The following is a 24,745-nucleotide window of genomic DNA, read 5'->3' on the forward strand; positions in this document are numbered from 1 at the left end:
GTCACCAAAGTATACCAATATATTATAATATAAACATACAGATAGTTGTGTCATAGAAGACTGAAATCTGTTCACAGCAAAATTTATTACACAAACCTAGAATTGAGGTGCAAGGTCAGAACTTTAAAGAGTCCAAAAGATTAAGAAAGTTAAAATAAAAACTACCTACATAAGATAGCACAAAAACAGCTACTCCCAAATCATGTAAATCATGACAAAGTATTCAGTTGTTGAACAGTTTAACATGGCTGTTATGAATAATTTCCCCAGAATGCCTGGGCTCCTGACATATTGTATGCTGAATGGTTCCTTCCTTTTAGATAACAGAAAATGCGTTTCAGTTCCTGCATGCAACAGGTTCCTTTACACATAGATGCTGCATAGGCAGATCAAGAACATCAACCAGTTTTGACAATGTAGCAAATGTGACACTGGCATTTTTCACATTTGGATAACTATTTTTCACTGCTTCATAATACTGTTAGGATGTTTACCTACATTTATTCTTATAACTGTGGTTGTTGGTGTGGAGTGATTTTGGTAATATTTGGTTTCAAGTGTTTCATTTCTTATTGTCTACACCTTTGCAACTGACAATTTTGGTGAATGATGCATATTAATAAAAGTTTTGAAGGACATCACCTTGCAGTTGGTCTTGAATGTCTTTAATAATACTACTATAGGGTGGCCCAAAACACCTCATTCCATACCACTAGCAATTATTTTTCTAATCCTCTCCATTTCTGAATAACTTGCTTGTCAATTGACTTCTATATCACATGGTGTAAAGGTACTATTAGACACGAAATCAACCAGTCAATCTTCAGGAGATATCTCATACTTTATCAAAATATGATAGTTGAAAAAGCAAGTTGCAAAGAAAAACAAATTAATTTTTGTCAAATTTATATAAATATGACTTTCTGTAGCATTTTTTAATCATATAATTTTTTTTACCTTTAATTCAATGAAACTTAAAAACTTTCTTGATAAGTTAACCTCATACATTTCAACTCTGATAATCAATGAATTGTTACACGCTAATAAAAAAAAATAATTTTAATTCAACAACAAAGCATGACCAAGATTCAACCGACTCAAAAGACAGATTTTCTTACTTGAAAAGACGTAGGGTGTGTTCCAACTGATTCCATCACTTTTCTTTGAGCTGATTCATGTTCTTGAAGTTGACCTAATAAGCTTAGCTTGTGGAATTCAGATAATTCTCTTTCTTTTCTTTGCAGATCTTGTTGAGTCTGTATCAACTGATACTGTAAACCATTTTTTTCATCTAACAGCTAAACAGCAAACAATGGTAAAAATTTCTTAATTTCAGTAATGAATAATATAACAACATCAACATCTCAGTAATTTATATATTTTCTTTGGAGGAAATTTTTTGGGGTCATTACGGTAAGATGTATCTAACTAAAACAAAAATATAGGAAAATAATAGGAGATTGTGAAAAAGAATTAGCAATAAGGAAACAAGCTGAAGAACTTTCCAAAACTTGATGTGTATCACAAACACTATTCTCATTTTATGTATCTACAGAGTTACTTTCATTATAATGTTCAATTAGAAATTTCACATTCACTGAAAAAACAAGATACTTTTCATTACATTTGTGACAACACCAAATTTCATGCTTCGTTGTGGGAAAATTCTTGAGATCCAATGATAGTGAATTACTTCTTTCATCAAAAGAAAAAGTTTTTTACAAACTATTAGACTGGTTGTTTCGCAACTGAATAACAAACATTTGATGGTCATGAACTGTATTTTAGGGAAAAAAACAGAAACTTGTCATTATTTAATGTTAAAATTTAATAAAAAAATAGTGTACCAGAGCTTGAAATCTTTGAAAAATACATATATGTAAAAACACACACAGTTTAACGTTTAATTGGACAATATATTTGAATGTAAAAGGGTCAGGATAAAAACAACCCAAACTATGAGGTCATTAATTAAAAAACAACTCAATTTCATAAACATATAACAGTGACTCTATTCATCAAGTGTTAAAAAGATTGGATAGACTGCTGACAATATCCTTCAGTTTAACACTCACACAAAACGTTGGACTGTACTCAATCTTATAATTGACAGTTACATTGTGGAAGGTAGGGTTCTCAAGGACAATTTATTTTCCAAAATGCAAAAATAATTGTTCTTGATTTTTTCCAGAAAATTTCTAAGAGTTTGGTAAGTTTCACAAATGTATAGAATTCCACAGACTTTTTGTTTTTTGTGGAATTTCCTGTTCTTTGTTGTCTTTTATCAGCAGTCCTGTACAGGACAGGGAAGATATTGTAAACATATCACACAAAGTTCATTACTTACTTGATTTATTTTTAAACTTAGTACTTCTGTCTTTAATCCCTGTTGATGTAGACTCTGCATTGCTTGTTGAAGTTCCTGTTGTAGTTTCTCCTGGGTTTCTAAAGACTGTTTTTGAGCAAGGCCACCCATATCATTTTTCTGTAAATCATGGTTGGTTTCCTGAAGTTGTTTGCAAGCTGCCTCAAGATAAGCCTTTTCAGAATATAAAGCTATGTTCTCTTTTCTGGATGATTCAAGTTCTTGCTGAAGAGTTTGAACTTGCTTTTGGAGTACCTCATGGTTAAGTTCACCAGGACCGTCTTTCCACTTATACTGAGAAGAATTATCTTTCTGCTGTAGGGTTTCATTCTTCCATGTGAACTCATTGACCATTAGCTTTAATTCCTTAATCTCAGAATCAAGCTTCTGTTTTTCTTCTGTGTTGCTCCAAACCATTTTGTCAAGCTCGTTTCTTGTACAATTTAGCTCATTCAACAACTGCTCCCGTTCTTCTTGAAGGGAAATTACTTTGTTATTCAATTCTTCATTTCTTCTACATAACTCTTCAGATTCTTCTGAAGCCTTTTGAACACATTCTTTATGGAGCTCATGAAGTTGATTCTTCTGGATTTCTTTCCCTTTCTGTAGTTTTTCAACTTCAATTTGAATAATATCTGTGTCATCATTTTCAGATGTACCCCAATCAAAGCTAGCTTGAACTTTTTTCAGGGATTCAAGTTCATTTTGACTTTTTAAAAGAGCTTCTTCAACACACTTTTTCATATATAAAGCACCATCTGTTTCATTTTGAAACTCTATTAATTTTTCTTTTAAACTACTGTTTTCCATTACAGCTTCATCAGATTTAGTTTTCAGTTCAACATAATCTGAATACAGTTTCTGGTACATATCTTCTTGTTCTTGCAAAGTACTCTCCAAGTTTTTCAACTTTAAAGATTCATCATGATATCTTGCTTCTAACTCTCTAAAGGATCTGCAGTGCATTTCTTTAACTATTCTCAGCTCTTCTTCTAGATTTTGTTTTGAACTTCTCAATTCCTCAAGAACTTGTTGATAGGTTTCGTTATCAGAAGATAACATCTGCTCATGCTCTTTCAAGTTATGTAACTCACGTCGCAAACTTTCTCTCAGAGTCTTTTCCTCCTCATAATCATCAGTGAGTTTTGAATACTTTGATTCTAAACTTAGACACTTGTTTTGGAACATGTCTTTCTCTTTTTCTAATTCTTCTACTGTGTGGTGCAGAGCTTTGTTTTGTTGATTAGATTCTGCAATATTCTTTTGAAGTATTTCAATTTTTTCCCTAATAAATTTTAGTTTTACAGTAAATTCATCATTTGTTTCCTGAAGAAGGGTCCTTTCATTTTTCATTTGTTGGATAGTTTTTTTATGAATATCTAAATCTGTGGCTAATTCTTTCTGGAGTTTACTGATAATATATTCCTTATTTTTCAGACATTCTTCAATTTTATTCTCATGAGCTTTTACTTGCATTTTGTCATGTATCTTAGATGACAGATTCTCTACTTCTTTCTGCAGTTTTTCATTCTTATCTTTAAACTGTTTAAGTTTTGTTAGCATTTTCATGGCTTTAATTTTGGATAACTCTAGCTCACGTTTTAAATTTTCATTTTCTTTTTTAAAGACATCTATTTCAGGATCAGACTCACGAGCTGGTTTATCAGAAGATTTTTGCCATTTTTCTTCTTCAACCTTGATCAGAGCCTGATTCTGTAGATCTTGTTGTTTGCTCAAATTTACAGCATTTTTTTCACTTGTATCTTCTTCAGAAAAATATTTTAATTCTTTTTCTTCCGTTTGTGTCTCCACCTTCTGGATAGAATATTTAAGCTCATCATAATCAGCATTAACTCTTTTAAGCTGATTTTCTAGTCCTCGAATAACTTCTTCCTTCTCACAAGTGCAAGCAGAATTTTCTTCCGTTTTGGGTTTTTCGAAAATTAAACTGGATGTTACTTCCTTGTATAATTCTTCACTTTCCTTAACCTTTATTTTTAATTTTTGTTTTTCATCCTCAAGAAATTGTTTTTCACCAAGAATTTTTTCAATCTTTGCTTCTAACTCGTGCATTTTTGCTTCCGATTTATCAAGGAGAAATTCTTTCGTTTCTAATTTTTGGTGAAGCATTGCATTTTCCATTTCTTTCTTTTGCAAATTATCTTTATGTTCCTTATAATCTTGTTTTTCATCATTGAGTTCATCCACTAGAGATTGCAGCATTTTCTTATCTAATAATAAATTGTCTATCTCAAGTTTAAGTGATTCAGCTTCTTTTGATAACGTTTGAAAGCCTTCAATTTTCTGGTTCAGTTCTTGATTTGATACAAGATATTTGTTGACTTCTTCTTCTTTATATTGCAACTCATTATTTTTCTTCTGGAGAGTATTTTTCATTTCCTCCATTTCTAAAGACAAATTATCTCGTTCTTTGCGCATTGATTCAATTTCTTCCCTGGCTTGCTTCAGTGTTTTTCTAAGGTCTTCTGTTTCATTGCTTCCTTCAAATTCTTTGACAGTTCTTTCATTAAGTTTGCACTTTAAAGACTCTAATTCATTTTCAAGAGCACAATTCATATCCTGAAAAGAAACCAATGTTTCACATTTTTGTTCCAGCCTCTGTTTCTCAATGGTAAGATCATTTGCAACTATTTGGTATTGTAAAATATTTTCTCCTAAAGAACATATTTGCAGTTGTTGCACTTTTGTCAATTCTTTTTCTTTCTGAATTTCATTGTGAGCACATTCCAACTCAGTTTTAACTTTTTTCATATGATCTTCTTGATGGTGACTTTTCTCCATTTGGTTTGATAACTGGTCTTCCAGATCCCCGATGGTTTTTTCCTGACCACTGAGAATCTTTTTTAAGTCTCTGTATGATTTTTCAGAATGCTCCAGACTGTTCTGAGCATCTTGAAGTTCAAACACCAGACTTTCTGTCTTAGAATGAAGAATATTTATTTCTTCTTCTTGGGCTTCTATTTTTTTAAGATTTTCTTTATGTTTCAAGTTTAGTTCATTGTACTCTTCCTCCTTTTCAGTTAATCTAGCAGAAAGTGTCCTCACTTCAGCTAAGACAGAATTAAGCTCAGTATTTACAATACCAAGCCTTTCAGTTAAATTGGAAATCTCACTATCTTTATCTACTATGCTACTTCCAAGGCTTTCCAGTTCTTTTCTATACACAATTAATGATTCTTCGGCTTCCCTTAAGTTATTTTGCAGTACAACTAGTTCATCATTCACACTTTTTATTTTCTCATCCTTTTCTTGAGCATACTGATGAGCATCTTCTAGTTCTTGGCTTTTATTAAGAACTTGAATTTGTAGCTCTTGAATCTGATTATGACAAGACTCTAATTCTAAAGATAATTTTTGTGTATTCTCACTTGAATCACACTGTAATACATGTATATGTTCATTTTTTTGTTGCATATTAAGTTCAATTTCTTCAAATTTAGCCTTGAGGTTGTTCAATTCATCTTTCTGTTTTTTATCGAGGTGCTCAAATGATCTTAGTTCATCTTCATATTTTTGAATCTGTTCATGAAGCTGTTGTTTTTCATCTTGAATTTTATGAATGGCTAACTCAAGCTCACTTTTTTCTTCAGTTAGTTGCTGATAATAGGAAAACTTAGAATTCAGCATGAAATTTTCCTTCTGAATGGCTAGCATTCTATTTTGAACTTCCTCAAACTGCTGATGAGTTGTAGTCAGTTCCACTTCTGACTTCCCTAATGTTATTTCCATTTCTGCAATTTTTTCTTCTAAATTTAAGTTTTTATTTTCCAACTCTGTTGTTTTCCTTAATGCTTCTGAATTTTCATCTTGCAGGTCGTTAACTGAATTCTCTAAAACTAATATAGTCTTTTGTGCTTCTTGTAAAAGTGTTTGGATGGATTTTTTTTCAGAAACTTCTTTTTCTATGGCAGTTAAAAAGTTTGAGTTTTCACTTTCTTCTGCTTTCAACTTTTCTGTCACTGATTTGATATCTTCTTCCAATTGATGAGCATGATTTTTAAGTTCTATATTAACATTTTGTATCTGTTGTACTTCTAACTTGTAAGTCTCCTCTATTTCATTAAACTTTTCAGCTAAATCACGATACTCGGATTCAAAAAATTGAAGCCTTTCAATTTGTTTTTTATCAGCAGCACTATGATGCTCTTTTTCTTTCAGCTGTTTATTCAATTCATTAACAATATTAAAATTATCTTCATCTTTTTGTCTTAGATCAGCAATTTGCTTTTCATAATCTTTTATGACAGTTTTTATTTCACTCTGTAAATCTTCTTTGCTGAGGCACAAAACATTAAGTTCTTGTTGTAAGTTTTCCACTTTGAGCTGTAGCTGATTATTTGATTCACTTAATTGTTTTGAATGAGCTTCAGCTTTTGAAAACTCAGATTTCAGTTTTTCATTAAAAGATAATTCTAAGTTCAGTCTTTCAACTTCCTGTTGAAGAGAATTTTTAACTTCATTAGAATCTTGTAAATCTGTTGATAATTGATCCATAGATTCTTTCATCTCATTTGTCCTTTCTTGGAGTAATGCATTTTCTTTAAGTAACACTTCATGTCTCTCTTGACATTCTTTAAGCTGTTCTTGAGTTGTTTCTCCACATTTTTGGCATTTGTCAAATTCTTCCTGCATGCACTTAGATTCTGATTTAGCTTCTTGAAGCTGGTTGTTTAAACAATGAACTTCAACTGTAAGATTCTCTATTTCTGTCAGTTTTTCCTGTAACTCTGCACACATTGCATCATATTTTGCCTGTAATTGTTGCTCTATCTGATCTTTTAAAACTCTGTTTTCTTCAACAGAAGGTTCTAGACATTGAATATTTTCTGATGTCTTCTGTAAAGAGTGTCGAAGTGTTTGAACTTCACTGTTTAGTTGCTCTATATTTTTTTGTAATGCTGATTCTTTTTCTAAAGCCAACATTTTTTGTTTCTTTTCAGTCAAAACTTCCTGAGATAACTGTTGTATTTCTGACTTCAACTGAACGTTTTCTTGCTCAATACTTTGAACAGTTGCCTGTAGCATGTTAAAAGAGCTAATTTTTCTCCTGAAGTGCATTCTCCAAAAATTCCTTATCGTGTTCTAAACTCTCCAGTACCTTATGTTTTTCTTCTTGGTCTTGAGTTATTTCACTAACTTCTAGTTCTTTTAATTTTATACATTTTTTCAGTTCTTCTATCATAGTTTCTTGTTCCTGAATGCTTTCTTTCAAACATGTAATTTCACTATTTTTTGTTTGTAACCTAGCTTCAGTTTCTTCTTGTATCTTTAAAACCAAAGCTTCTTTCATTTCATGCTCAGTTTTCTGTAATTTTGAGTATTGCTGATTAAAATCTTCCTGAATTTCATGATTTTTTTGTAGCACCTCATGATATTTGTTTCTCAAAGAACTCAACTCTGAAGCATCAGATTCTTTAGATGACTTCAATTCAGCAATATAATCTTGGAGATGGTTCACCTGTTCTTGTAATTTTGTTAAAGATGAATTGAGATTTAGACTATTTTCTTTGAGTGAGCTATTTTCCTTGGAACATATTACTAACTGTTGTTTCAGTGATTCAATTGCCTCCTCATTTCCTCTCTTTAAAGATATAATTTCTTGATTCTTTGCTTCAATGTCATTTTGTAATTTTTTAAGCTTTTCATTTAATGAAGCAAGATGTGAATCAGACTGATTAATCTGACCTTCCAAGTTTTTGGTATAATTATCACTTTCTTTTATGAGCTGCTGTAGTTCTTGAATTTTATCATTACTTTCATCAAGTTGACGAGCTAAGAAATTTTTCTCGCTACTCAACCGCAAGTTTTCTTCTTCATATTTTTTTACTGTAAACTCATAATCCTGCAACTGGTCTACATTACTTTTATTCTGATCTTCGTATTCTCTCATGATTTTATTTATTTCATCATCCTTAGATTTTACAGCATCAACAAAACCAGAAAGTTGATTTTGTAAATAATTTATGTCTTCTTCCAAATTTTGTATTCTGTTTTTGTTACTTTCAATTTCCAGTTCATAATCTTTCATTTGAATTTCCTTTTCAAGTTTGGAATCTTCCACTTGTTTTTTGTAGGATTCAATACTTTTATCTTTCTCTTCTAATTGTTTTTGAATACGAGAAACTTCAGTTTCTAAATCCCATATCTGTTCCATGAGGGAGGAAACTTTGGAATCACTTTTCTTGCCTTCAGATGAATACGATTCCTGCAAAATTTGATGATCTTTCTTTACCTGACTAAGTTGAAGAGTAAGTTCTGAATTCAACTGATTTTTAGTGTCAATTTCACACTCGATAGATTTAATTTTCATATCTTTATTTTCTAATTCTGTTTGAAAATTTTCTAAAAACTCTTTTTGTTTTTCAACCTCAGCTGTTATTTCTGAAAGTTTATGATCTTGTTCTCCTTGTTTGGTTAAGAAAACCTGGATCTCCATTTTCTTTTCTTTTAGCTCTTCCAAGAGCTTGTCAACCATGTTCTGCTTTTCTGATAATTCTAAATGAAGCTGATTATATTTCATATCTTGTTCATCCAGCTTTGTCTTAAGCTGATCTTTTTCTGTTTTGAAACATTCTTCTGCTTGTGACTGTTGAACCAGTAAATCTGACATCTGAACTTCAAGGGACGTCTTCTTTGTTTTCAATACATCCACTTCATTTTCCAACCGAGTCAATTCTTCTTGAACTTCAGTCCATCTATAGTTAGCTTCATCAATGCTCTGAAATCCACATTTCGAGAAAAACTCTGATAGCCGAGTTGAGCTTTTATCAAGTTCTCTTCTCAAATCAAGAAGAGAATCCTTATTTTCCTTCTGTGAATGCTGTGATATTTCCAACTCATGTACAGTGTCTGAAACCTGCTGTCTTGTAATATTAAGTTCCATTAATGTAGCATCTAGTTTTTCTTGTAGACTTTCCTTCTCCTCTAGGATAGTCTTATGATGATTTAACAGTTCATTCATTTCTTTTTTTGTGGCTTCCAAGTGTTTCTCTAGGTCTTGAATTTTTCTTCTGTCAAGTTCAGAAGAATTCTTTAATTCCTCAAGTTCTACTTGTGCTCTATTTCGATCTTTTTCCACATCTAGAACTGACTGCTTTTGATCTTCTATCTGTTCCAATAGGTTATCAATCTTCTCTCTTAGTTGATGGACTGTTTGGTCACCACCTGAATAAAAATTCATAAATGTGTATATAGGATGTAAATCAAAACATTCAATATAGTTTTCATTTAGACTGTTACAGTGAAATACTGTACTTAAATTAATTTTCAGAAAAAGTCAGCTGCAGGTAATAAAGACACAAAGGTACATTGGCAAGGGATTTCAATTACCTATACAAATACATACTTAAAAGAAGTAGACAGTAACTTTTATTATACAGATAGGGTGATAATACACACACACAAATACAAAACAAAACTCAAGTTACAAAAAATCTTTAATCTTTCACAATATTCTATTCCTATAGATAAATAAGCTTAAACTATCTTATGTCAAAAAAACTCAAGAATTCACTTGATTAATATGTAAGGTCAGAAAGGGCATATTAAAATTTTCATGAAGCTAATGTAAAGAAGAACAGGACAGGAGCAAAATATTGTATCAAACATACCCAAATTTCATTTCATGAAATAAAAAAAAGACTATCATAATCATAGTAACAAAAATTGAAAGAAAACATTTAAATGTCTAGTCACATTCTACTCACATATTACATATATTTTATAGATTGTTTGATTTTATTACAAGTGGAGAAATGTTTTCAAAAACTTCATTTCTTCTCATATTCATATCAGAAATAAATTATTTCATGATACTGTTTCACTGGAAAGAAAAGCACATATGAAAACAGTTCATCTAATCATTAGAATTTACTCAGACTCATCTTATAGGTGATCTAAAATAGTATTACAAACAGACTAGAACTAATGAGATTTTTATGATGAAAAAAGCAAACTTTGATACTAATAAAAACAAACTTAGACACATAACAACAAGTTGTAATTTTTAAAGGAATGCTAGACAACAAAAACATTTCAATAAATATTACTATACACGTTATACAACAGGATGTTGATTTGTCATGGATATAATCTCTTAGGTAACATACCTATAATTTTTTTTTTAAATTTAGAGTCTCATTTTTTCATGTTAAAAACAGAACATAAATGTTCAATCTCACATATCTGCCAGCAATCCCCATCTCTGCAACTATACTCCATATAAGTTAAAGTTGAACAAAAAGAAATTAACCACTTCTGAAACTTTTAAAATACTTAAATGAAATAATCACATGGATATAATGTACATTTACTAATACTGGAAATAAAGGGAGTTGAATTTCAGATCCCAACCTGTTTTCTGTTCTTCAATCTCCCTTACTTTTGTCTCCAGTGCTTCTTTCTCTAGCTTTAATACCTCCAGGAATGATTCAAGTTCAGTTAGTTTACTCTCCTTTTCTTGAGAAAGCTTAATTGTCTGTTCCTGTATATAAAAATTTTACAGACAAAGGTTTTTTTTTTAATACCTTTTAATTACTTTCCCATATGTAACTTTCATGTCATACTTTTAAAGATCAATGATTATTTTCAAAAATGTATATTGACATTCAAAGTTTTGCTAATCTACAACATAAGACTACTGTTTAGAAAGTCATAAAAACTTTTACTTGAACACAGAACTTAGGCTCAAGTGCTTTAATAGGTAGTACCTTTAGCTTCTATAAGGATCACCATATAAAAAAACTTAATATGAGGATCTCTTCAATGTAATTACATCTTAAGTGACACAACATGCACTTGTATACTTTTAAATGTGTTCATGCTCACTAACACTTGATACAATTCTTTAGAATTATCCTTTTCTTTGTAATCAAAATGATTAATTACATAAAAACTTAAAGCCAAAGAAATTTTAAATATTTTGTTATAAAGTAGCAAAGTAAAGCTGGCACAACATTCGTTACATTTTCATCTAACAGATTAAGCTGGCAATAATGTTTATACTTTAGTTTCTTAGGCACGAGGTAATGAAATGTTGTTTAAATTATATTCACATTACTTAAACTGTTAATTTATTTACGTACATTACAGCTGACTAATTATGAGAATTTGGGAAAGAAAAACTTGAAACCCATTGAAACATTTCAATATAACAGTTTCCTCTTTGCTAAAGACATCTCACCACTAGAAATAAATGGAAAAAAAAAAAGAGTTTGTGCATTGACTTGTATATTTTAAAGAAAGTAGAATTACTTTAAATTATGGTTTCCACAATAAAATCCATTTTCATTGGCTTCTTCAAGAAGTTCTATAACTTTAAATCTCAATCGTTCAAATGTTATTCTTTCTTTCCAATAGATTTAATCAAAAAGTTTAGTATCTTAATGAACACAAATCATAATGAATCAGTGGAAGTTAACATTTTCCTAATTTGAAAATGTATTTCTGATAAATACTCACATCCATACACAGAAATGCTATCTTCCTCGTGCATCTGCCTGTGAGATTTTCATGTCATTAGCCTTGATCTAACTCGTATCTAAATGCACATGTTTAAAATTAACTCTGTTGGTGCATGATGTCATTATGTGACAAAAGCCTTTCATCAATAAGAGGCTGATACAACGCCCACATGCAGTAAATCCCCCTAGGCAATTGCACTCATGATTACTTCATTCTTATATGAGACAAAAAACAAACAAACAGGAAGTGGGTAGTTATAAGTAGAAACATGTGGAGAGGTATCTATCAGAAATATATTTCAGATTAGGAAAATGTTAGTTCTGAGACAATAACTCCCCTCTTCACACAGAAATGCTAGAATCCCAAGTTGAAGTGGTGGAGGGTCCAGTGCAAAATCCTTAAAACCTAAATGAGCTCCCTTTAGAAAGTGCCTGAATGGAAAGCCCATGGAGTGTGACACCTGATGCAGGGGCTCCATAGAGGTGCACACCTGTGGGAGACCACATCTTATAGTTACACAGCAGATGGTCTGAGCATTTTCCTGGCTCAATAAAAATTTTGGTAAATACGTATACCCTGGAGGCAATGCTAGTCACCAGTGAGACAGGAGATCAATTAGATGAGAAGAAATGTGAAATGGCTTGCAATCATCAACATCTAGGGAAGCATATTTCAATCAGAGAAGTTGAGAGACCCATCCAGTAAGAGTAGAAGGAGAGAGGTCCTTGGAAGAAGAGAGGATGAAAGGTAGAAACAGGTGAGAATGGAGACCCTGAAAGGGAGTGGTTCATGACAAATAACATCAAACAGCCCAAACAACACACAGGAGCTAATCTGGAGCTGAATTATCACAGAGGTGACTGGCAGAAGGAAGGGAAAATAAGAGTGAAAGTATGGTCACCTTCTCAAGCAGCAGAAGTCTGAGGAAGGAGAGGCATAGAGGAGAATAGAAGTGCAGTGAAAGAGTGTGTGAAAAGCAGTAATAGCATAGATGTACAAATGACAGTGACAACAGGCGAGAAGAAAGACGAAATATGTTTTAAGAGAAAGGTAGTATAAAGAGCAAAAAGCCAATGGCTCGATTGGGTCACTTGTGACAGCATACAAAGATATGATAAAGTCTCAATCATCCATGGGAGTTGGGTGAGGAGGTCGGTGAAGAAGGAAGGGATGTGTGAGGTTGAAGCATTAGAGAGAGAATATTAGGTAGAGGAAGGGGATCTGGATGCCAAACAAAGAAGCTGAAGAAACCAATGCTGAACTAGCCAAAGAGGTGCCACTAACAGGATCCAACAAGGGGTGTCATGTAATAAGGGAAAGACCAGAGGGAAAAGAAGAAGAGGGGATAGGTATATAGAGAAAAGGTGAGACCTGTTCTGATTGAGAGTATCAGTAGCCAGAGCTAGAGAAAGAGGAACAGTAGACCAGAAGAGAGGAAGCTTGAAATTGAGATGGGTGGCAAAGGCACCTAGAAGAGATGTGCTCAACTGAGAGCAGACCCAACTCAAGAGCTGGTAGTGGAGAGACCATTCTGTGGGCAGAACACAGTTCAGTTGAGAGAGGCAGTCCACCTCAAGGTTCATAGTTATCTGTATCCGACAGGCAATAATACGAGTCCAATGCAAATGAGACCAGAAGAATAGGTCTAAAGCCTGAAAGCAAAGGGTTCTGAAATGGTTGCACCCTTGACAGTTGATATAAGAAACAACTGTGAAATTTTCAGAGTGGACTATGGCCAATTGATCCAACAGAAGAGGCAGGAAATGGTAACATGCCTGATGAACAGTGAGATATTTGAGCTCACTGATGTGAGAGAATTATTGTCCTGTGTTCAAATACCAAGAATCAAATTGTCATTCAGAGATGTGCCCCAAGTTGAGATGGAAGCACTGGTGAAGATATGGAGATCTAGTCTGGGGTGGGTGGATTAATAAGAGAACACCGGAAGTAGTAATGGCATGTTTACTCAACATGACAACTCTATGCAGAATTGTGGAACCACCAGAAAGTGGTTGAGATACAATAGGGAAGTTACTGGATGTCAGTCCCTGGTCTCGTTAGGGACCACAAAAAGACGAGACTAAACATCAAGAGAACAGTGGGAGATAACCTGAAAAACATCTGTTATTCAGAAGAAACCCAAGACCAATGGTTAACAAAGAAATAGAGATACGGGTATCCACAGGGCCCGACTCAATTGGATAGCCACCACCAACAACAGTGATGAGTCAAATTCTGGGTAGTGGGAGGACAAGAAAAAGGGGAAGGCCTGGAAGCTGAAATTAGAAGATTAGGAGTGGATTGAATCAACTGAAGAACAGCAATCAAAAGACAAGGCAGAGAATCATGGAAATCAAGGGAAGATAATGAGGACTGAAGACATGCTACTTCACCCCAAGTCTCGAGCAAAACAGGACAACACCAAAGACTTCTGGGTGAAGAAAGGGAGCTAGATGAAGTAAAAAGAAAAGGGAGGAGGAGGAGGAAGGTGCACATCAAGGTGGAAAGCATTTAGACCAAACAACAAAATAACCAAGTAAGGAAGGACAGAGCAGAAAAAGTGGATGAGACTGTGGAGTTGTTTGAGAAAGGAAAAAAAATAAATACTAATATTCTGCAAAGGAGGAAAGTGAACAAGCCTCCAGAAGCCAAAGTAGAAACAGGGTCTCTGTGTGTAAAGTCATCACTCACATAGGATAAAGTTGAAGTCATTGTCACTTACGAATCCATGAAAAGAAGTAAAGCTTTTGAAACACAAGCTCATGTAATATGAAAATCAAAGTTTCATGAATGCTTGCAAATCTCATTAAATTGAACTTAGACGAGTAATACGAACACGTCTGTTTCATGCAATGCCAAGGAAACGAATGAAGTTATCACAGGTGCAAGTGCATTGGAGTTAACATGCATGAAGTTTATGTCACCCTCTTACTGGTGGAGGTCTTTTGTTGCATGATGACATCATCATGCACCACTGCAGTTCACGTTAAACATGCAAGTTTAGGTGGGAGTTAGCCCAAGGTTAGTGGTATGCATATCTCATAGGCAGATGATGAGGAAGATAACATTTCTGTGTATAGAAACGAGTTATTATTCCAGAACATTCTTATTTTACTACTATATTTCAAAATATTGACTGTTAACAAGGTAAGTGGTTTTCTTTACAATATATCTTTATATTAATATTAAAGAGTTACATTAATAAATCATAACTACTGGAAAATCTCTACTAAAATTTGAAATTCAAGTAATCAATAAAATCCTTAATATTTCTTCTGAATTTATAATATTTTATTTTTTTGAGTAATGAGAAATTGCTCATATAAAACAATGCTTTTACAAAAGGATAAAGAAGCATAAATAAAAAAGAATAACAAACCAAATTTTGATGAAGACTTTCTTTCATCTCTTCAAACTGAAGTTCTAGTGCCTGTTTTGCCTCCTGTTCTTGCTTTAGCTGATCCTGGAACTGCATCAAGAGAAACTCCATCATGCATATGTTTAAGTTTTACAGTGTCAAAAACTACTGAGACTTGTTATGAATAATTACCCCCCCCCCCCAAGCAGTTCTAGACCTGTTCTAATAATAAACAAAAAAAATTGTAAATTGTTGCTGATTCTAAGTGTATTAAGTTAGTACAAGTAAAAAAAAAAAAAAAACCAGTTATGCTGAAATTTGCAATGGATTTATCACTAAATTAATACAAATCACATTAGAACTATTTTTAATGGACTATTTCTAAAACTAGATACATTTTATAGATAAGCATTAATAAGGTTCTTAACATATTAGAATATTTTATAACCAAGTTTTCTGCAGTTGCTCATATTAAATAATGTGCATAGGGTCAGTTAATTGAATTGCCTTTATTAAAGAAGGAATGTTAACTATAGTCCTGAATTTACTAAGTATGCCTACATAAACTGTGGCAAGATTTTAGTAATATATACAAGTCTGTTGCACACAAAAGATTAGATGTGTTACAAATGTATTTGTACACAAAATGCTTGTGTATTGATGATGTTCATGTAAAGAAATACTTTTATCCATCATATAGTCCACATGTTGCATTTGCATACCCTCTAGAACCTAGGAAATGCAGATCTACAGTTTGTTCAGTATTCCTATACATCATATCTGATATTTACCTTCCTCTACCATGAACTATTTGCTAAATCAACAATGAAAAGTAATTCTGGCTTCAAATATACAATGTTTATTGGTACTGTATAAAAGGTCATGACATCTGCACTTTAACCCTCACCCGTGCATGTAGGGTTAACATCTGCAACTTAATTAATTCACCAGAAATTATAATATTTAAATATCTTTAATACTAATATTAATTACCATCTAAAATAGCTCTTTATCAGAAGTAAAACTGACATTTATGGGTCATCTTTTATAATTTAAACTATGATCAATCATTCTGCAATACGGAAGACAGGTAAATATTTCACAGAGCACACTACATTTTAATGCCTTTAGTATCCGTAGTTTTGCTAAAATAGAACTGAACAGAACTCTCAGTGTATTATGGCTGAGTACAAGTAGGAAAAAACAAAATTTTAATCTCAGGACAACTTTCATTTTCATATAAAGTGCTCAGTAACTATACAAAATGTTTGCAGTTTCACAGCTACAAAATCTGAATGATCATACTCAGAACTCTAAAAAATCACAAATAAAAATCATAATTTCATCTCTTTGTTCAAATTATGTATCAAAATAAAACTATTCTAACAATAACTTATCAAAAATGTATAAAGTGAAGCAAAAATAATAGATTATGTGCAAAAAAGGTTCAGTCTGAAATGTGTGTGTACATATTCATACATTTAAAGTTTATTAATTAAATACTAATAATTTTTCTTTCACAGAAAACAAACAACCATGTTACATTTACAGAAAAACCAAGATATCACACCTGACTAGAAATTGACTGGAGATTACTAATTTTGTCCAACAACTGGTGCTGTTTTTCCTCTAATGAAGTGCATTTGATTATAAGGTTTTTGTTTTCTTGTGCAAGATCTTGCTCTAGATCTGACTCTTCCTTGTTTACTGCATCTAAAATAAAAAAATGTATGTTATAATTACAAAAATTATATCTTTAGAGCAAATACACAGAGATGTACTTGTTTCTACGTATATAAGATGTCTATCTTTTACCAAATATATACAGATGTCTTTTTTTTTGCCAATCATAAGCTGAACTGTTATTTTTTACCAGATACACAAGCATTTTATTTTAAGCTACAAGAATTTTAATTTTCAGCAAAAGACAAAATAAAATACATTTCATTTTCCAAGTAAACAAGTATTCTGTTTCTCATCAAACACACACACACACATAAATGTATTTTGTACAAAAACACATATTCTATCTTTCAACAAATGACTGAGTATTGCAAACAAGCAAGTTATATTTTTTAAGAAATGAAGCAAGTACTAGAAAAACATTTTTTGCATCTGAAATCAATCAACAGAAAATAACTTGTATTTATTTGATGAAACTTTTTATTCTAAGTGGTTGAAAAGCAAGTTTTACATTGCTAAAATAAAACATGTTAAGTTTTATTACAAAGGCACAATTAATATTGCATGTATGTAGACATTCATCAATTTGAAGTTTATAGGTCTATAGATTAACAAGCTAATTTAAAGACTGAGAAATACTAAAAGGCTTACATTCTTCTAACTGGATAATGCAATATGAGACATCAAGAACTCAACCTCATCTATTAAACTTCCTAGGTAGGTTAGCAAAGAAAACATATGACTGACCAAGTAAGTTAGCATCAACTATGTTGAAAGCAGTTTACTATGTCTAGCAATTAACAACTGATATGGAAGCCACCTTGGATCATATTAGCATCAGCCCATTAGACCTGATGGCCAGTGAGTAACAAGGTAGTCAACTATAAACATACTGTCAGCAGTCTCCTAGATCTGTGGATTAGCAATTAATAAGGAAGCGTATTAGCAACTTAGAAGATGACTTCAATTAAACTGGCAGAAGTCTCTGAAACTCACTGATTAGCTATAAAAAAGAAGTCACTTTTTACCATAATGACAATGACCTATGCTAGACACATTAACTAATCAATAATTTAGTAACCAGCTTTATTTACACTTTTAAAAAATCTCCTAGGCTTACTGATTAGCATTTAAGATAGAAATCAATTTTGACCATACTGTAAATGACTTATGGTTGACACTAACTAATGAATGACTTAGTAGTCACCTTCATTGAAAATGAGTCTCTGAAACTCATTGTTTAGCATTTGGAACAGAAGAGAATTTTAAACATGCTGCTGTACAGGCCTACTACAGAGGGTTAATCATGCCTTATAAGAATGATTTACTTCCATGAAGTAGCATGTTGTAGCAGATACAATCCTATACTCTAGGAGTCAAGTGTTCAGACCTTAGATCTTGATAACTTAACCAGTGTAATACCACCAAACAGACTTATAGCTAGAAGGAAAACATTATTATAGAGCAATACTATTCAATGCAGAGCCAAAGAACACAAAATGTTGAAGAAAGAGCATCTTCAATGTTCTCCAAGGAAGCAGTTAAGTCACAAAGGAGATCAACAGGCCTCAAAGTCACACCCCAACTCTATGAAGTCTGTAGCTGTAAAAGCAAACAGACTGATCCAAAAAGCCATTGCATTAAAGTCAGGCATATTTTCTGGCACTATTAACAAGAACGTGAAGCTTATGAATAATAAATTCCCGCGTTTCCAGCCACACCTTGGCAACAATGGTTGTGATTAGAGAAGGATAACAGAAGAAACTGTAATCATATCAATCCCTCTTTGCCACATACTTATGTTTTCAAGATGTATGGTTTGGCCCTGCTGTCCTTCAAAGATGCATGCTATAATAGAAACTGTGATACCGAGCTATAGTGACACTGAGCCATGAAGGTAATACTTGCAGGAATCATGGAACACAGTTCTTATAAAGTGCAAGTAACTCTCAGTATACATGGTCACCTGTGAGTGACCAGACAATTAATCTTAACTGTACAAGCAACAGAGTCCTAAGCAAATTGATAAACAAATAATCGAGCAGTCAATTTTATTCACACTGTTCAATCAAAATGAAGTAATCAAGTATTCCACCTCATCAATATCAGTATTACTCACTTCACCAATTATTGAATACAGAAAACAACATAGCTAAATTTGTCATGAGCTTTCCAGGGCAATATGCTCCCAAATATCAAAATATTGAAAAATAATAATACCAGCTTCCCAGGCATGGTGAAAAATTACAGAAAATAAGTGAAAAAAAGAAAGCTACTGTAACTCCATTGTTGTTTGAGCATAACAAAATTATTAATGAAATTAATGAATTCAAAAACACAAATCACATTAAAAACACAGAGAAGAAAGAATAAAAGAACCTTACAGTGATATCTTACAGAAACAAAAGGAGACATGGTTTGGTTTGGATATCATGTATGCAACCATGAGACTGAATGTTTATAAAAGTATTGTTTAGTCTTTGATTTTTGGGCATTTTCTTCTCCATATTCAATTAATACCTTAGAAACTAATCATTGATAGTACTAATAATCAACGATGAAAACTAAGAAAGAAAATTACATGCAATTCTTGGAAAGCATTTGAAGAGACATGTACTATAAGATCACTTTAGAGATATTCCTGAAGATCTTTAAATCACAATTAGAGTGTACCTTTGTCTTCTAGTCCTTCCAAAGGTTCCTGGAGTGTTAATTCTTTACTTGTTTCTTCTCCCTGCAAAGGCACAGAATATTGAGGTGATTGGATATTATACCGTAAAATATTTCTTTTATAAATTAATTTTTTAATAAACAAATTTCCATAGCTAACTTTTAAAACAGAATGGTACTTGAAAATAAAATGTTTTGAATGTGCATCATTAATACATAAAGTATTAATGTCACATGCAGTATAAAATAAATAATATGCATCTTACTAATCATATGCTAGATAGGTATTCATAGCTACATTTTCAGGTTTAATATAAAATCGGTTGTTCAAACGTGGATAAAAAAAAAAGATAGAAAACTAGAAAGCAATTGAATCTAAATTTTTTCCTTGAAATCTTTGATTGAAGCACTAATTCATGATATTACAGCTACAGCATATGAAAAAAAAAAAGAGTTAAACTACTGTTAATGATATATGCCAGGATATTTAATAAAACATTTCCTTTTTCACACATACAAATATGTTGCTTTAAGCTATGTTGCTGAAAGTATAATATGTCCTTAAAATATTTAAAACTTTGTCTAGTTTATTTGTTATCTACAAATCATTATAATTTATCTAATATCTTCCAAATAGTAGAAATTAAATTGGTTTTCCAGAGTTAAGAATCAAAGGTAAACAAGAAATACACTATATTAAAGTCATAACAATTTAGTGTACAAAACCTTTTTTAATTCTTCAATGTATCTTTCTAAAGCTTTTATTTTGCTTCTCTCTTTAACTCTGGCTTTCAAAATCTTGCTCTCAGTCTGACTATTGGTTTCATCTAGAAGTTTCTTCAGGTCTGCCACTTGAGAACTTTTTTCTTCAAGTTCACTGTGTAGACTATTTCGTTCTTCTAAATAACAAAATAAAAATTATAAGTAAGAAATCACAATCAACTACCTACTTCACCCAAGTAGTTAATTCATTTTTACATTGTGTGTTTTATGACTTATTATATTTTGTAGCTTCTGTATAAGACTGGACCAGGAACTTAAAATATCTTAATTTTACACTGTCAGTAATTAACTTTAAATTGGTCAATAATTTTTGTTTTTGGAAAATATAACTGCTCAAAACTTTTACGCATGTCTATTTACAAAACCTTAGATATTATTAATGTTGCTACTCATTAGAGAAGTGATGATAAGAAAGCGAGACAGCTGCTGATTAATCAATTGCCAATAATCAGTCGATTATTTGATGAATATTTCCTACTGTTACCAAATACCTTTACTGATGATCTTTACGACAATTTACAATGTAGCCAGAAACGTAAATACCCACTCAGATTTGATTCTTGAAACTTTGCCCAGTTCTAGGCCTAACAGACTGATGATGACATAACATGAAATACGGACATAATAATTATGATAGAAGTCAACATTGATAATGTTCAGTCTGTTCAGCATTATTTTAGAACAAGTTTTGTCCTGAATTAAGCTTTGAAGCTATTTACTTTTTCTTTCTTTCTTATCACACATTCACAAGTGGTGCTCACAGTCAATTTCAAGCTCTGACACATAAAGTGCAGTTCCATAACAACGAATATTGTCTACTATTATCTAAAATCAACACTCTCAATAAGTTAGAGGTTAGTATGCTGAGCTGCAAGTCAAAGGATCCAAAGTTTTTGAGATGTGGTATTAATGATTCTAATTCCAAGCATATCCTATAATTCTGATTTAGTTTTGGGAATGTTTTGAATAAATTTGATGCTTAAATTCTTCAAATAATACTATTCTCCCATCTGTAATATTTTGTTGGTCATCCTTTCCTGTTCTTAACCTTTCAATTCCTAGGTATGGTAAAAAATTCACTCTAATACTCTTTGAACAGCACCCTTCAAAACAATAAATCAACAAACCATTGACTTATCATTATGTAAACCAATAAATCATGCTGATTTTTCATTGCTCAATTCTGAATTACTCTTCTTATTTGTGTTAAAACATACAAAATCTTTGAATGATGTTAATATCAATGGTCATTCACTAAAATTCATTCAATGGAATCAAGAGTGATGGTCATTTAAAAATAGGTGTAAAAAGTATATATATATATATATATAATCATTACAAAAACATGTATAAATAGATCAAGCCTACTAATCCCACATTTAACAACCTATTAGTAAAGACGAAATTATATTATAATCATATTTATAAAATAAGTAACTTTTTATTGCAACTACAGATCAATTTGTGGATATAACATAGAGATGACGATGTTAATGTTTCTCCCACAGTAGTTCTCATCCTTGCAAGTTTTTATAGCAAAAATTAAGATTTTTTTTTTCTTGTTGGACTCCAGATTTATGGCAGTGCTGTAGTTATGTCTATCCTAAAAATTGCAAGTCAAACTTAATTGGGAAAATCTTTGTGAGGTGTGGTACATATCAATTAAAAAGCTTCTTTAACTTTATAAACTACAATATTATTATTACTCATTTCTAGATATTCTCTTAACTCTGTTTCAACCCAAATGTTAAGCTTATAGATTCTAGTCAAAGCATTTCAAATGTTTTGATGAAATAAAATGGTTCAGAACACAATTTGTAAATAGTTCTGACTAAGAAATGAAAAACTTAACAGGTTACACTTTTAAGTTGATAAAACTTGCTAACTTATTGTGACTGTATTTGTCTAAAGTATGGGCAGGATTACAAAATTATGACATTGTTCAGTATTTTCTTAATCTACAGTCTTTAACTATAGATAGTTTAGTTATTTAATGGTCTGCATATAATATAACCAAAAGGAAGGCAACTTTTGTACATAACTGAAAAAAAAAAAAGGATTCCAAGGATATGTTTAGACACTATCAGAACAACTAAAGGGAAGTAAAAAAAATTATGTTTTCATTATTATATTTAGTTAATTTGCTAAAAACAACTTTACTCACCTTCATATTTTTTTTGTTGGGTTTCTTTCCATTTTTCCAAATTTTCCTGCATGTAGACAACTTTTTCTTGGAGTTGGGCATTTTTGGTTGCAAGTTCAAACCGTACCGATTCTAGCTTCTTCAAGCTTGACTCAAGCTCAGCAATTTTTTTCTCTTTCTCACTTTTTTCTAACTCATGTTTTTCCTGCAGATCTTGTAAATCTTTTTGAAATTTTTCCTTTTCTTCCTTCCACCCTGACTCTACGCTTACAAAATTTTCCTGCATGGATTTCATCTGTCCACGTGTTTCATCCAGTTCATCAATGACAGTTTTCCCTCTCTTACTCATCTCTTCTGTCATCAACTGAACACAGCAAAGATTTATATGATTTATCATAATCAGTATAGTACTATTGTAACACTTTTGATACACTGCTCAGAGTATCTGTGTAATATTCATTAGTTATGATTGTTTTTTGTAAGTATAAAATATTTTGAATAAAAATTCACAAAATTAGTTTCAGTATACATAACTTTTTTAATTACACTATGTGAGTATACTTTTAATATTAACATTACAGACTGAAGAAGATTATATAAATAATTATCTTCTGATCAAAACAAGCTATGTAAACAACCCAGAACTAAAAATTAATCCAGTAATGAATATAATTAATTTAATATACTGTTCTTACATTTTACTTATAATGATTTGAATGCACTATTTCATCAGTTAGGTAAATTTGCTGTTGGGGAAACTTTCACCAGTAATCCAAATAATATTCCAAAATATTCAGCCAGCATAGCAGATTTAGGTTAGTTCTAAATCCACATACTATGCTAACAATTCAAACAAATCTTTATAATAAAAATTATAATTACAGCAAATAAAAATAGGTATCTTAACATTTTAACCCAATACTGTTAATGAAAGTAATGTCAAAGAAATAATACAGCATAACATATATAGAGAACACATAAACACTAGTGGTTTGTTTCATTTACAATTGTATATGTTTCTTCAAGAAATTATACCAGTATGAGAAACGCTTAACCCTCCTAACAATGTTTTATGACCTATGAATGCCCATTAAAGGGCACCAACAGTGTAACTTTAGAGCAGCTTGACACCTTAGATAAGTTACTACAACATGTTCTTGTTTAGCTATAGAGTTGAGTAGCAGGATGGTAGAGACAGACAGTACATCAAAAACTAATGTTTCTGAAGTTAAAAACTAATAATAAATAAATTAAATGAATAACAGAATCACATAATAAGTTGTAAGAATATTGGTATTCTAATTAATTTATGTGTGTTAAAAGGAAAATAATAAACTAAAATTACTATGAGTGTACATAACACAAATAATATGATCTTGACTAATCTCTGTCACCTGACAATGGAGCAGGGAGCTGTAAGTAATAAATAATATTAAACTGTTATTAGTAGCTAAAAAGTACACACAATTAGACTCAGAAAAGTTTATAATAATAACTAAAAAAAGGAAGTAACAACAATGATGAATATGACAATTAAAGTAATTAGCATAAACTAATGAATACAGTTTACTCATTATTCAGAAGAACTGTCAAACCAGCAAGCTAATCTTATTGTCCGCAGAGCAGGTCAAGCAACCAAAGCTTCAACAGGAGAAGACTACATTATTAATTCCAAAAACTTAAGAGTGAACGTTCTTGAAATTTACTAATGTATTAAATATGTCAGGCACACCTATCTGCTATATCCAATGCTGACAAAGTCTTTTACCCAATACCAGGGCTCATTAGACTGGCTGGGATACAACAGATAGTGGTGGTTAAGATACTATTTATACCATCAACTTTCATGAAAAACAACTGTTATGGTTTGAACTAGAGATTAAGTTAGTCAAGTGTAATATCTATCAATTTTATACAAGTCATTTACAAATTACAATTAGAGTAAGAATTAATAACAAATTAATTTTAATACCAATTACAAATTATTTATTTACTTATTACATTATTTTTTTACTTGAATTTAAGTTTACTCATCATTCAGAACTGGTGAGCCAGCAAACTAGTCTTATTGTTCCCAGAGCTGTTCAAGTAACCACAATGTCAATGGGAGAGATTGAGTTAGTTAGGTTTTAATGTTCGTTTAATGCCACTAACAAATCCAGTTGAGGGACACATCACAAAATGTTTAAATAGTGAGCTTCTGTATTGAAAATTAAGAATGTAATACAAACCCAAAAAAGCAAAATACTGTTTTAATGAT

At 31.7% G+C, this 24,745-nt stretch overlaps 1 protein-coding gene across 1 annotated transcript in view; it reads right to left on the bottom strand.

The window, feature by feature from the left end:
• Positions 1 to 1,044: 1,044 nt before the first annotated feature.
• Positions 1,045 to 24,745, bottom strand: part of LOC106466949 (centrosomal protein of 290 kDa-like) — a 33,645-nt gene continuing 9,944 nt past the window's right edge. Inside the window, 9 exon segments of the mRNA XM_022395636.1 lie at positions 1,045 to 1,298; positions 2,348 to 7,415; positions 7,417 to 9,550; positions 10,739 to 10,868; positions 15,228 to 15,317; positions 16,777 to 16,919; positions 19,563 to 19,623; positions 20,286 to 20,458; positions 22,507 to 22,849. Coding sequence (XP_022251344.1) covers positions 1,098 to 1,298; positions 2,348 to 7,415; positions 7,417 to 9,550; positions 10,739 to 10,868; positions 15,228 to 15,317; positions 16,777 to 16,919; positions 19,563 to 19,623; positions 20,286 to 20,458; positions 22,507 to 22,849 — 8,343 coding nt within the window. The 3' untranslated portion in view covers positions 1,045 to 1,097.

Source organism: Limulus polyphemus, unplaced genomic scaffold (assembly GCF_000517525.1).
Source record: "Limulus polyphemus unplaced genomic scaffold, Limulus_polyphemus-2.1.2 Scaffold77, whole genome shotgun sequence".
Taxonomy (NCBI): Eukaryota; Metazoa; Arthropoda; class Merostomata; order Xiphosura; family Limulidae; genus Limulus; species Limulus polyphemus.